General features: G+C 37.9%; 1 protein-coding gene across 2 annotated transcripts in view; it reads left to right on the top strand.

Moving 5' to 3' along the window:
* Positions 1 to 12462, top strand: part of CYP20A1 (cytochrome P450 family 20 subfamily A member 1) — a 50389-nt gene that overhangs the window by 17709 nt on the left and 20218 nt on the right. For both annotated transcript variants that reach the window (XM_087916421.1, XM_087916372.1), the window contains exon 4: positions 10049 to 10194. In XM_087916421.1, coding sequence (XP_087772547.1) covers positions 10049 to 10194 — 146 coding nt within the window. The remainder of the gene's footprint in view (positions 1 to 10048; positions 10195 to 12462) is intronic.

Raw genomic sequence — 12462 nt, 5'->3', positions numbered from 1 at the left:
TTTTTTAAACTGAGGAATAAATTTCAGAAAAAGAATTCAGTATTGCTCTGTGAATGTGCCTATCAATTCCATTCTTAATCTAACTTCTTAGATGATTTGTGGCTCTCTTATAAGCTCAAAAAAGAGAGAGAAAAGAACCATCTACCAACTACAAGATGAAAGTAGAAATTATCAATATACAATAGAGAAGAAAAAAGAGATTGCACATAAATATTTTGAGAATCTGTATAAGAAAGAGAGAGTAGATGAAGATCAGATAAGGGAATATCTAAGAGAAAAAAGAACTCGAGAAATTAACGATGAGATGAAAGAATATTTTTTAAAAAATTTTATTGGTTTTTAAAACAGACATAAACAAACAAAACATAAAAACATCAAGCCATCTTCCATATGTATACATACAGTGTGCCGGTTGGTTTACAAATTGTTTTGTGCTTCCATTTCGTAGTCTTCAATTACAATTACATTGTATATAATCTCATATTTTCAATCAAAAATTAAATACCTTAGTATCATTATTAATCATTTGACTATGCTTTTATTCATTCATGTTTTACAAGATAATCATAATTTACTTAGTTTGTTTTATAATAGTTCATATTATCATCCCAAATCTATCCTAAAATCATTTTGTAGATATAACAAGAAAGAAGTACATCTTTATATATTTATTATTTTCTAAAAGTCTACATATTTCATTACTGTATTTTATTGTCCAACCATTGATAGAATAGATCCCAAATTTTATAAAATTGTTTATCCTCTTGTTCTCTAATTTCAAATGTCAATCTACTCATTTCAGCACATTCCAAAATTTTCTTAATGATTTCCTCCTGTGATGGTGTTTTCTCATTTTTCCAATTTTTAGCAAATACAATCCTAGCCTCTGTTAATACATTTACAATCAGATTATTTCAAGTCTTTACTATATATTTCAGGTAAAATTCCCAATAAAAATATCTCTGGTTTCAAGTCTATATGTTTTTTGTCATTTTTTCCAACCACATGTGGATTTTGGTCTAGTATCTTTTAGCATCCGCACAAGTCCACCACATATGGTAATAGGAGCCAGGTGTCTGATGACATTTCCAACATTTTTCGGATTTATTCTTGAACATTCTTGTCGGGGGAAAATGCCACCTGTAAAACATCTTATACATGAAAGAATGATGAAAGAATTTTTGACGAAGGACATATCTATGACAGAATTAAAACAAGCAATTAGAACCCAGAAAAGTAATAAAACCCCAGGCCCGGACAGCTTCCCAGCAGAATTTTATAGAGCAATAGAAGAACAAGTGGGACCAATAATGGTGGATTTATATAATGAGATAGTATTATCTGCTAAAATGCCAGACATGTGGAGAGAATCATTAATTTCGCTAATCCTGAAGGGGGATTCAGATGCCAGAATGATACAAAACTATAGACCAATTTCTTTGCTGAATAGATTATAATCTGAAATAGATTATAAAATATTTACTACTATTATTGCTACTAGATTAAAGAAAATTCTGAACAATTACATACATCCAAACCAAAATGGATTTCTCCCAAATAGACAAATTAGGAACAATTTAAGAATAATAATGGATAGTTTGGAATATTATGAAGCCCATACGGGGAAACAGGTAGCTCTTGTTTTTTTGGATGCTCAAAAGGCTTTCGACAATCTTAATTGGTAATTTATGATTCAGCAAATTTACGATATGAATTTTGGCATCAAATTTGAGAATATTATAACAGCAATTTATTCAGTACAAAAAGCAAATATCATAATAAATGGAGAGAATACCCATACTATAAATATAGAAAAAGGAGTCTGACAAGGCTGTCCATTGTCCCCTCTGTTCTTCATACTATGATTAGAAATACTATTAGAAAGAGTGAGACAAAATCCTGAAATAAAAGGATTGAAAATTAAAAATCAAGAATATAAACTGCAAGCTTTTGCAGACGATATGGCTTTTATTATGGAAGGTCCAATAGAAAAAGGATAAATATTAATTAAGGAACTAGAAAGATATGGAACGGTGGCAGGATTGAAAATTAATAGACAGAAAATGAAACTTCTAGTAAAAACCTTAACGGATCTACAAATAACAAAATTAGAGAGGGTGCTCAGACTCCAAACAACAAGAAAACTTAAATATTTGGGAATATGGCTGACAGCACACTGTAAGGCAATAAAGGAGAATAATTATAATAAGCTATTACAACAAACAAAAAAAGATTTGGAATTATGGACGAAAATGCAACTGTCATTACTAGGAAGAATAGCAGCCATAAAAATGTCTATATTACTGAGGGAGGCGGCATACCACAATTATAAGGTCTCTGGGATTCCCCTAATTTCACAGACCTTCTTTACTTCTGGATCAATGGTGTTTTTAAAATAGCGTAAAGTCATTATTTCAGGCCAATCCATGAAGTGGCTTGCGACTGTTCTAAAGTCCCAAATAAATTCTGACAAGTGTCGCTTGCCTTGCCTCATTTGCATTAACTTCTCTTCATTCTCTGCTACCCTGTCTGGATTTTCAAATCTGAGTCTTAATAATTGAATAAATCTGTTTACATCGTGTAATTTGGGGGCTTATTCGTTGTGTAGTTTGGCCACCCAGTCTGAAGCATCCCCTTCATTCATCCCAATCGCACTCTGTGGCATATTGATCTCCAAATTGTTCTAAATGGGATCGGATTCGAGTGAGGAAATAATTGAAATGTTCATGGTGTCCATCAGATATGGCCTTAAAGGGTATTTGGTCTGGCCTGGGTTGTGGTTGCGGAGGTGGCACATGCCAGGCCCCTTCAGTTTGTACTGGAATGAAAGGAACAGGCCGGGTGGCATACGTAGGCTGGGTCAGCCCCCTGAATCCTGGCTGGGTGGTGCCTCTCTGGAATTGGGGTCCCTGTGGCCTTGCTGCTGGTTGGGGCTGCATTTGTGGTTGCCAGGAGGAAGATGGGTGTGGCCTGGTTCCCTGGTTGGGTGGGAGGGGAAGTGGCTGCTGTCTGCTGTCTGGGCAACCCCCCTTCAGACCAGGGCTGTGTTGGTGCTGGCTGCCATTGGCATTGAATCCACCCCTGGCCTGGATAAAATCCCCACCCTGGAGAGATACTCTCTGCAGGGGGCAAAAGTCCTTCTGGAAAATGAGGGGATTGCCTCAGAGGCTACAACATACCTCTGTCAGTTGATGCTTCTTTCTGGTTTTCTCCAACTGGCATCTGTATAGTCTCCTCGTTCCTCATGATACTTGGGTAAGTGAATATGGGTGGTCTCAAGCTTCCACCCATCCAAACAGACTGTGAGCCCAAACCCGTCACCTTTAAATTCTGGAACTGTTGGTGTAAATCTGCCCTTGATGGACTTCCAGGATAAATCTAGGGGGTGCCTTCTTGAGAGAATTCCAACCCGAATTGTCTCACTTCCCTCCAATCTGACAGAATAGCAATATGCCTGGTGCTAGAGAAAGATTTCTCTTCAGACAGCTAGGTTACATCTGGGTTATAACAACTTCTTGAGTTGAAATGCTTCGGTATGGCTCCCAAATCTCTTTCTTCTACTGCCATTCTGAAAGCAACCACCATCTCCTCCAAACAAGGGCTGGCAGATTCAGTTAATGCTCCGAAGGGAGGGCCTCCACACACTCCCCCCTGCACATCTCCAACTTCAGCTGATTGTTGATCTTTCCCCATCTCTGGGAAAAGAACTCTGGGGTATCAGCCAAGCCCCTTCAAAAAATGAAAGAAGACTTTGGGAAATAAATGTGAGGCATCCAGAAAGTATCCATGATATCAATCACTCCGAGACATTTTCTCTCCAATTGATTTATTTAGAAACAGATCTGGTATGTCTAAAGTATGTCCCAAAGTGAAATATTTTTGCTCATTACACAGAATCCACCTTCTCTCCTCCCACTTCTACGCTTCATAAATCACGAGAACCAATTAACTGCAACTGGAATTTCTTAATATGACATACAGAATAACCTTGAACTTTTCAACTCCTCCAACCCCCTTCAAAAAAAAATGTGGCAGCTGAATTTCAAAGCTTGCACACGGGACTTTCAGCTCCTAGAGCTTTGCCTCTAGATCAGGGGTTCTGGTAATGAAAAATCATTTTTTCATCAAATAGGTTTTTAATAAGTTCCACAGTCTAAAACAGCCTTAAAATGTCCTGATTTATATCTTCCCTTTCTCCAAAAAATAAATGCAAAAAGAGAGCATAAAATGTATCTAACTTCCATTTTTAATCTTTCTCATTTAAGCCAGCAGGAAGGGCACTGACCTGCCTAAGAAGGAAAAGGTTCAATTTGGCATTGTGATGAGTAATTTAATAGTACAAATATGCTGCATAACTGAGGAGTGAAGCTTGAAACAGTGGGACATAAGTTTATACTAAAGAAACTATGATATGGACAAGGATTACATGAAAGAACAACTGGTGGGATAAACTCATATTGAGAAATTTGAAGCTTCCTCTTCCTTTCATATTCTCAATCCTGCAAGTCAGATCAGTTAAAGAAACAGGCACAACAAGGTTACCAGGAATACTGTGAATTGTGATAGTATAGAATAAAAAAATCTTGAAAACCTGCCCATTCTTCTCTGACTCATCCCATAAAAAACTATTAAATGTATAGTGAGTCACTAGAGGTGAGATGGATGGCTCTATAAATATGGTAAACAAGCAAAATCAAGGTAAGGTTGTTTTGAGTTTCTTTCTCATGTTTCCTCCAATCTCATCTGCAATTTCTTCTCCAAGTTCTCCTAATCTCCCCTTCCTTCCTCCCTCCCTCCCTTGAATTCAACTCTAAATTGCTTTTCATGTCTTGTCCATCTTTCCAAACTCAATCTATACACCAGAATAAATGTGGTTCTCTTTTTTAAAAGAGAAATATCTTTTTCTTCTTTCTCTGAATACACAAATGTAAAGGTATGCACTGTAACTTTGTGTTGCATCCATTATGGAGGGTTTTTTTTAATCTCTACTAATTCAAAGTTCTTTTGTTGATAGCTGTTTTGCTACTGTACTGCTGTGGCTTTTTATTGTTCTCTCTTTATTGATGCAGATAAAAATCCTCAATTGTAACTCTGCTATTTGTACTTGGCTTACTCAAGCAAAGAAGAAAATTGGACAAAGGTGGAAGTTTCTTAAGCAGTAGAAATAATAGAAGTATGAATTGTTTGAGTAGTTTACAAACTGATTTCAGCCTTCAGAGATTGCAGCATGTGCTCTGCAGGATATATTTTCTGGATTTTGTGTGATTTTTAGGTTCATATTACTCATGGCATGTTTGCCTTCTGTTGCCAACCGCTTGCCAAGCTCCCTTGTTTAAGGCATGCTTTTATTTTGCACCATACTGCTTTTGTTATACTTGGCTTGAGAGTGGGTGGAACAGTCAACAGCACCTAGATGGTTCCCTCCTTTCGTTCTTTGAGTCACACATTTAAAGAGCACTTGAACATTTACATAGCAAACTGCCAAGAAGGGAGAATAAAACAGCTCTATAGTGCAGTTCTATACATTTATACTAAGATACAAATCATACAATATTCAGCAGAGGTTTCTACTGTTGCTGCTGCATCTTATAGAATAGGTTGGGTATCTAGCTCATAGAAGCAGGGACAAAGTAGTTTTCTAATGGAATGCACCTATTTTATTAATTTGCTGGACTCACACACTGCCTTTCCTAATGGAGCTCAGCTTACATGAAAATCTCTTTTCCTTTTATTGCCACAATAATAATCCTATGTGAGAGAGCAGTTGGCCCCAAATCACCCAGTAAGATCCAATGGTTGAGAGTGGACTTGAACCCTAGTCTTCCTATTCCTAGTTTACTACTTTGATTACTATGCCTTGCTTACACTTGTGCAGTACGTGATTCAGTATATATATATATATTTTTGGTCAATCCTATTCATCAGGAGCTTTATCAGATGGCCTTGGTTTTGTCCCTCTCTTCCAAAGATACTCAGAGGAAAAAAAAATGACAAGATTCTGTTGAATAGAGGTTATGTTGAGTAATAATGGGGGGTGGTAGACCAGAATATTTAATAAGGCAGAGCTGGGTTACACAATGACCCTTTTGGATTTCTCAAGTTCTGGCTGCAATAACACTTCATTGTAATTTAGTGTAACATAATTTGTTCTGATTAAGAATGTCTTTAAATTCATCAGGTTTAGCATCACATATTCTGTAATTAATGCAGTAGGAAACTCAAGTATTTCTGTCAAACATATACACTATGATTGCACATACATTTTGAAATAGCTTGTATACAACCATTGATGCAGTGTTCCAAGCTGTGAATTGCAAGTGTCTCTGAGACACCCACAGGGTTAGCATGGTAGCTGAGGTATTTTTTTTTATTTGTCAATTGCTTACAAGATAATAGGTATAAGTAGAAACATAGTTATAAATACATGGATACATATAAGAAAAAAAATCAAAATAAAAGAAACAATAGGACAGGGACAGTAGGCACATTAGTGCGCTTATGTACGCCCCCTACAGACCTCTTAGGAAAGGGATGAGGTCAGAAGTATGTCTAAGTCTAAGTCTAAGGTTAAAGTTTTTGGGGTTTGGGGGAAAAAACCACAGTCAGGTAGGTAGAGTATTCCAGACATTGACCACTCTATTGCTGAAGTCGTATTTCCTGCAATCAAGCTTGGTGCGATCAACCTTGAGTTTGTATCTATTGTTTGCTCTAGTGTTGTTATGGTTGAAGCTGAAGTATTCATTGACAGGTAGGATATTGCAATGTATGATTTTATATGCTATACTTAGATCGGACTGAAGGTGGCGTAGTTCTAGGTTTTCTAGGTCTAGAATTTCGAGTCTGGTGGCATAAGGTATTCCGCAACGAGTAGAGGAGTGGAGAACTCTTCTTGTGAAATATTTCTGGACTTTCTCTGTGTTAATATCAGATACGTAATGTGGGTTCCAAACTGATGAGCTGTATTCGAGTATTGGTCTAGCAAATGTTTTGTATGCTCTAGTTATTAGTGTAATATTACCAGAGAAAAAGCTACGTAAGATTAAGTTAACAATTCTTAATGCCTTTTTGGCTATGTAGTTACAGTGGGCTCTAGCACTTAGGTCATTTGAGATGAGTACTTCAAGATCCTTGACAGAGTTTGGATCATCAACAAGGTCTTGACTATTCAGCCTGTATTTTATTTTCTGATTTTTTTTTGCCAATATGTAGGACAGAGCATTTATTTGTTGAGATTTGAAGTTGCCATTTGTTTGACCATTCTGATACATAGTCAAGGTCTTTTTGAAGGGTAGCAGTATTGTCTGTGGTGTTGAATAGCTTTACATCATCAGCGAAGAGAACGCAGTTGCTCTTGATATGATCACAGAGGTAATTTATGTAGAGTATGAAAAGAGTTGGTCCTAGAACACTGCCTTGGGGGACACCACTGTTGACAGGTACAGAATTTGATAGGACGCTTCCAATTTTGACCATTTGTTGTTTGTTTGACAGGAATGCTTCTATCCAGTAATGCAGGTGTCCAGAGATACCGTAAGATTTTAGTTTTAGGAGTAGTTTGCCATGTACCACTGAATCAAAGGCTTTACAGAAGTCTATGTAGATTGCATCTATTGTTTTGCCCTGATCAAGTTGTGTAGTCCATATGTTTTTGCAGTGTAAGAGTTGCAGATTACATGATAGTTTTTTCCTAAAACCAAATTGTTTATTAGAGAGTAGGTTGTTTGTTTCTAAGTGGAGGATGATGGATTGGTTAATAATTGATTCCGTGACTTTACAGGTGACGCAGCATAAAGAGATTGGTCTGTAATTTTCAACTAGGCTGGGGTCTCCCTTTTTGAAGATGGAGATGACTGTGGCTTGTGACCATAGTTTTGGCAAGGAGCTGGTCCTGAAAGATTTTTCAAAGATTATGCTTAGAGGTTCGACTATGAGAGTGGGTAGCTTTTTTAAGAAGTAGGCACATATTCCATCAGGTCCAATAGATAGAGATGGTTTTAGATTGCGCAGTGCTTTTTCAACAATGTCTTCTGTAAAATCAATATGTATTAGATCGTTGTAGTTGTCTGTGGTTCGACTAGGAAATACTGAGCATGATCCATTGTTGTTTACAAATACTTAGCCAAAGAATGTGTTAAAGAGGTTGGCTTTAATAGTTAATAGGTGTTGTTAGGCCTTCTGGGTAAACCAGACAGGAAACACAACTAGGTGAACTAAATCTACTTTATTATAAGGCTACACATTAACAGAATCTTGCAAATCTGAAGGTACAAATTTCTTGCTGCCACTTTTAGGTGTCCGATCAATTAGGACGATCCTTCCAAAGTTTCTTCCTCTGACTATTAACCAACTGCCTGCAAGGAACAAGGGAACATGCCTACCGTCCCTGTCCTATTGTTTCTTTTTTTTGTTATTCGTATCCATTTCATGTATTTATAACAATGTTTATACTTATACCTGTTATCTAATAATTGTTTGACAAAATAAATAAATAAATACCTACCTACCTACATACATACATACATACTCTTGTCTGATTGTTCCCTAGCCATTTCCTTCATTCCCCCAGTGTCATCTACCACATTCCATTACAGATATTTCCACCTCGGTTTGTAATGTGTTTGGGTCTGTGGAAATCTTTTCTTTTAGTAAGACAGAATAAAGGACTGAAACTTAAGGTCTGCATGAAACCATCTGTGCCTTTAGATACATCCACTGGTGCTTTGTGACCTCTCTGATCCTCAGAAAATTTTAACCTGGGGTTAAAATTCTCTACTATTGCTTTTTGTAAGAGACATATTATCACCAGCTTTATAAACTAGTAGCATTTTTGCAAATTGCCTTGGACAACAGATGGTTGAGAATCTCTGAGCATCTGACAGTACTGGGTAAAGGATATTGTCAGCAGGCAAAGTGAGCTACATAATCACTATAACCTGGAGCTGGTCCAGTTGGCATGAAGCACTGGTTGGGCTTCTGCTTTGTTCAATATGGATGAAAAACATACTTTAAGGAGTACTCCCTTAACGATCTGGTAAAAGTTACATTATGTCATTGAAGCAAGGGATAGGGTTATTAAAATAAAAATGAACTTGGGTTTTGCCAAGTTCTGACTGATTATTACAGGAGAGGCTATTTCTACATTGCTTGAGACTTTCTTGACTGCCTGATTTCTTACTGTGAGACCACAAACTTTACTTCCCCCTTTCTTCTACAGAAGGATTAGAAGCTGTAAGCATGTGTGACTATTGACAAAAATTGTTATTTGGACATTTGGACAATACAGACATGTAGGAACAAAGATATGGGTATACAGTTCTGCATCTTCTGGTTTTATTGCTCTTAAAGAAAAATTGATATTTTAGGTACCAATACTTAGCACCCAGCCATGTAACTAACTGCAAGCCTCTGAACTAATTTGACAGATTTATAGCAGTCTTTCCTAACCTCCTCCTTTCCAGCATAAGCAGTGGCTGGGAACCAGGGGTGGGATTCAAATTTCTTAACTGGTTCTCTGTGTGTGGCCTAATTTGTGGGTGTGGTTTAGTGGTCATGTGACTGGCTGGGCATGGCTTGTATGTAAATATTGTAAATATTTATGTAAATGTTGAATTTTTTTATTAAAAAAGAGCAACTTTTACCCAAAATCAGGCAAAGCAAGCAGGCAGATTGAGTTGCTCACAGAATCACAGATTCACTCAGAGATCTATCTTTCTGCAATCTATTGCCTGAGTCTGTCACATAAAATTTGCTTGCAAGCAAGCTCATAAAATTAACTCACAGCACACCATGTATGTAAATATTGCAAGGTACAAGGCAGGCAAGTTGGATGGCACGCATGCCAGGTAAGGAGTGAGTGGGTGGAGAGGGGCGGTGCCAGCCAACCGAGCAATTTGCCGGTTCTCCGAACTGCGCAGAATTGTAACAACCGGTTCTATAGAACTGGTCCAACCAGGTAGAATCCCACCCCTGCTGGGAACCATGGGAGCCAAAATAGGGGAACTTCTTTAGAGCATGGTAGGGATTTATTGTGTTTCACTCTCTCTTTCAGCGGACCCCTTTGAAACGATGTTAAAGTCCTTGTTGCAGTATCAGTCAGGCCTGGGTGGAGACATGGCTGAGAGCTGCGTGAGGAAAAAACTGTATGAAAATGGTGTCACCAAGCTGCTGCCGAGTAATTTTCCTGTAATCCAGAAGGTGAATAGCTTTATCTGAGGGCAGAGTTTTGCTCAGGTGTATGGGAAGGCTTGTTTCCTGGGGAAACAAATAAATGATTCAGAATAATCTCTTTAAAAGGCCGCGTGGAGCAGAATCAGATGTTTTAAGGTTTTTGAAAGTTGCTTATCTTGTGTAAGCATTCAGCATTCTTAGAAGTGACTCCTCAGTATTAAATCTTGTCTGGTGTATTTCCATTTTCTATTTTTCCTGGGTTTTCAGGACAAGTTAAATTAAAACACGAATGAACATGCCTACTACTGTTTTACACCCCACCCCCTCACTCTGCCACATAGTGGAGTTTAGCAGAGCTTATATTTTCCAAACTAAAAACAATTGGCTTTTTATCTTTATTTTTATGTCATATCGATTATGTTGTAATTTCTTTGTTGTGAGTCATCCAGAGATGCTGAAAGTCAGTCGGCACATACATTTTATATTATGGTTGGTCACACAATCAAACAGGTGTTTAGACTGAATTTAGCGTTTTTATTCACCTATGAAATCCTTCCCAAGGACCTGGGATATTTGATGGTGTTAAAGGTGTCATTGGGATGTAAACTTTTCCAAGTAAAGCTGCCTTTTGCAAATAACTGATGGTGATTTTCTCAATGCCAATGGTATTCAAGTAATGCTTGAGATGTTTTGGGATTGCACCCAAGGCACTACTATTAATATTAAACATGTTTTAAACATGATTAGGATTGCACAGACAATTGCCTCATTTACGCCCCCCCCCTCTGCCACATAGTGGAGTTTAGCAGAGTTTATATTTTCCAAACCAATAACAAGCCCATAGTGAGAAGTGGTACTTTGAAAACCTACACAGTCTGTCACTTAAAATTTAATTCTTGAAAATAAATAGTACATCCAGACATGTGCCAGTTGGGTTTCATATCAGGGCATGGTACAGAGCAGTGCAGGTTACTCTTGTCATGATCCTTGGCAGAGCAGAAATGGAGATATGTATTGATCTCTCAGTGGCTTCTTTCTGGACTGACTATGGGGGTTAGGAGTGGATGTCACTGCTGCAGTTATTCATCTTCTTCCTCAGTGGTTGCACCCACAGCCTCTCATTGGTAAGGTACCATAGGGCTTGATACTCTCCCGTCCTAATATTTACATGAAACACTTGGGTGAGGTCATCCATCAGTTTAGTGGTCAGTGTCATCACTCTATTGAGGTTACTCAGCTTTATATCTCAAGGCTGGGCCAGTGTCTGGAGACTGTTTGGGTCTAGAGGCATAGAAAAGATTTAAGCTCAATCCTGACAAAATTGAGTGGGGTTGCTGTCTGGCCCTTTGGGATATGGAACATTTTCATCATTGGCCTTATGATGAAAGCACTTCCCCATTCTAAAGGAGGGCACAACTTGAGGGGGGGAGTCCTTCTGGACTTGGAGCTATTGCTCAAAGAGCATGTGGCAGCTGTGGCCAGGAGACTCCTTGCACACTTCATCTCCCAGTTGCATCTTTTCTTGACCTAGGGCTGTTTAGACAGTTACTCATACACCGGTCATGTTATGATTGGATTATTGCAATGCAGTCTACATAGGACTACTCTTGAAGACTACCTGGAAACTACATCTAGTACAAAATGCAGCAATGTGAATAATAATTGCTGAATCCCAATATGCCTATGTCACCATTGCTACTTGAGCTGCATTATTGGCAAGTCCAGGTGTAAGTCAGGGTGCTGGTTGTTATGTATAAAGTTGTTTATAGTACTGGTTCTGGATGCCTGAGGGTCCATTCATCTCTTTTTCTGTCTGGCTGATACATTCTGTTAAAGTGGATATGCACCATGTTTCTTACATCTTATAATGTTATGGGACTGAGGAAGCATGTCTTCTTTGTCATAGAGCCCATCTTTGAGAACACCCCCCCCTCCGATACACTTAAAATGCCTTCTGATTTGAATTGTTACTGTTAGATTGTTTTAGTCCAATTTGCCCGCAAGGTTATATTTTTTTTACCTGCTTTTATTGTTCTGTATTGTATTTGTAAACCATCAAGAGTCTATGGAAGTGGGTGGCAATAATATATTTAAATAAAAATAACAATCTATTACTTGTCGATACCTAGTCCCAATCAAGTCAGTTTTATTCTTGGCATGTGAGTCACCACGTTTATTTTTATAAGTTGTGGTATCACAAAGATTCAGAACCTTTGCAGTTGGCATTTCTGTTTAGTTTTCTTGGAGGAAACATCTCCATGCCCCTCATCTTTTTGATCATACAGATCAAATGTC

The sequence above is a fragment of the Pseudonaja textilis genome, chromosome 1 (genome assembly GCF_049901715.1).
Source record: "Pseudonaja textilis isolate UNSWEBS1 chromosome 1, rPseTex1.2, whole genome shotgun sequence".
Classification (NCBI taxonomy): Eukaryota; Metazoa; Chordata; class Lepidosauria; order Squamata; family Elapidae; genus Pseudonaja; species Pseudonaja textilis.
This window is presented reverse-complemented; position numbering and strand designations above follow the sequence as displayed.